Raw genomic sequence first — 1410 nt, forward strand, 5'->3', positions numbered from 1 at the left:
CCCCCCCCCAATCCCGCATCCCTGTCCGCGCCTCCGCCCGCCATGTGTAGCGACTAGACGCTGTTCCCAAGACAATGTGCGCCCTGCCTCTATAAGATCTCAGCTCGCCCGCCGCCGCCCTTGTGTAAGCCGTCTCCACCACATAAGCAATCTGCCCAGACGACGCTCGCACCACGGCTCTCTTCCATACCCGGCGACACTCTACAATACTACTACTACCACTACCACTACCGCTACCGCACTCGGTCCTCTCCACCGCCACCCACTCATCCCCCACCGCAATGGATTCTCATTCCTTTGACTACTGGATGGCTCAGGGCAACTACATTGCTCCCCTGCCCCACCAAGCCCCCGTCTATGACATGCCTCCGGATCTGTCCAAAGTCCCCAGTCTCAGCGGATCCCCCGTAAGCTCATTGCCATGCAATACCTGCCTGTTCCAAGCTCATGTCCACAAGGTTTCGTCCACATACGACCAATTCCCCGCCCAAATACACCACCAAGCCTACTACCCCCACATTGTCGACGAGCCCATGCAATTCGGCTCATATCCCATGCCCATGACGCCTTCGGATTTTGGATCCGACCACGACAGCCCGTACTGCAGTCCGCGGCCCTTGCAACATGTCGAGCCCAGCTTTGCAGCCGTCCACACCCCGGCGCCTGCCGAGCGAACACACACCACCTCTGGCGTAGGTCATGACCCAACCCACGCATTCGACGTGCCATCTAACAAATACCAGCGCCGACGAGCTCAAAATCGCGCTGCCCAGCGTGCGTTCCGCGAGCGCAAGGAAAAGCACGCCCGAGATCTCGAGGCCCAGCTTGCGGTGCTGAGTGAAAAGTACACCAAACTCGAGGTTTCGCACTCTGAGCTCAACGCTGCCTACGAAAAGCTCCGAAAAACCATTGAGCTGCTCACCCAGGACGACGACGCCGAGGGAGAAGATGACGAGGGCACTTCAACACGCCGACGAACCAGCAACTCGGATACGCTACGCAAGCTGCTGGAAATACTACACGGAGAGTTCAAGGGCGCCACACCAGTCAAGACGGAGAGCTCATCATGAGCACCGTTGGCGAGAAGCGCTTTTTTGCTTTCTATTTTGCTTTCTTCTACACTACTTCAATTCTTGTGTATACCCTTTTTTCCATCTCCAATTCCACATTGCATGATGCAGTTTTTCCAGCGATTTGTTTGGACATGGTTGGGCGGTAACTATCTGGGCGCTCGTTTTACGACAAAAATGTCTAGGAGAGATTGCCGTTGTGTTATGCCTCAGAGCATGCTTGCTGGGTGAATGTAGCCTCTTTTTTAGAGACATTTTTTTTCTTTCTTCTTCTCTACGCAGTCACGGCCGCGGTATGATTGATAGTAATGCTACAAATGTCACACTCTATGCTTGCTCG

At 54.9% G+C, this 1410-nt stretch overlaps 1 protein-coding gene across 1 annotated transcript; it reads left to right on the plus strand.

Moving 5' to 3' along the window:
• Positions 1-281: 281 nt before the first annotated feature.
• SETTUDRAFT_155072 (uncharacterized protein) lies at positions 282-1070 on the plus strand (the record flags this gene model as incomplete). The annotated part of the gene is made up of 3 exons (XM_008030023.1): positions 282-407; positions 459-692; positions 744-1070. The coding sequence occupies 3 exons, from the start codon at positions 282-284 to the stop codon at positions 1068-1070; spliced, it is 687 nt and encodes a 228-aa protein (XP_008028214.1).
• Positions 1071-1410: the final 340 nt, after the last annotated feature.

Source organism: Exserohilum turcica (genome assembly GCF_000359705.1).
Source record: "Exserohilum turcica Et28A unplaced genomic scaffold SETTUscaffold_4, whole genome shotgun sequence".
Lineage (NCBI taxonomy): Eukaryota > Fungi > Ascomycota > Dothideomycetes > Pleosporales > Pleosporaceae > Exserohilum > Exserohilum turcicum.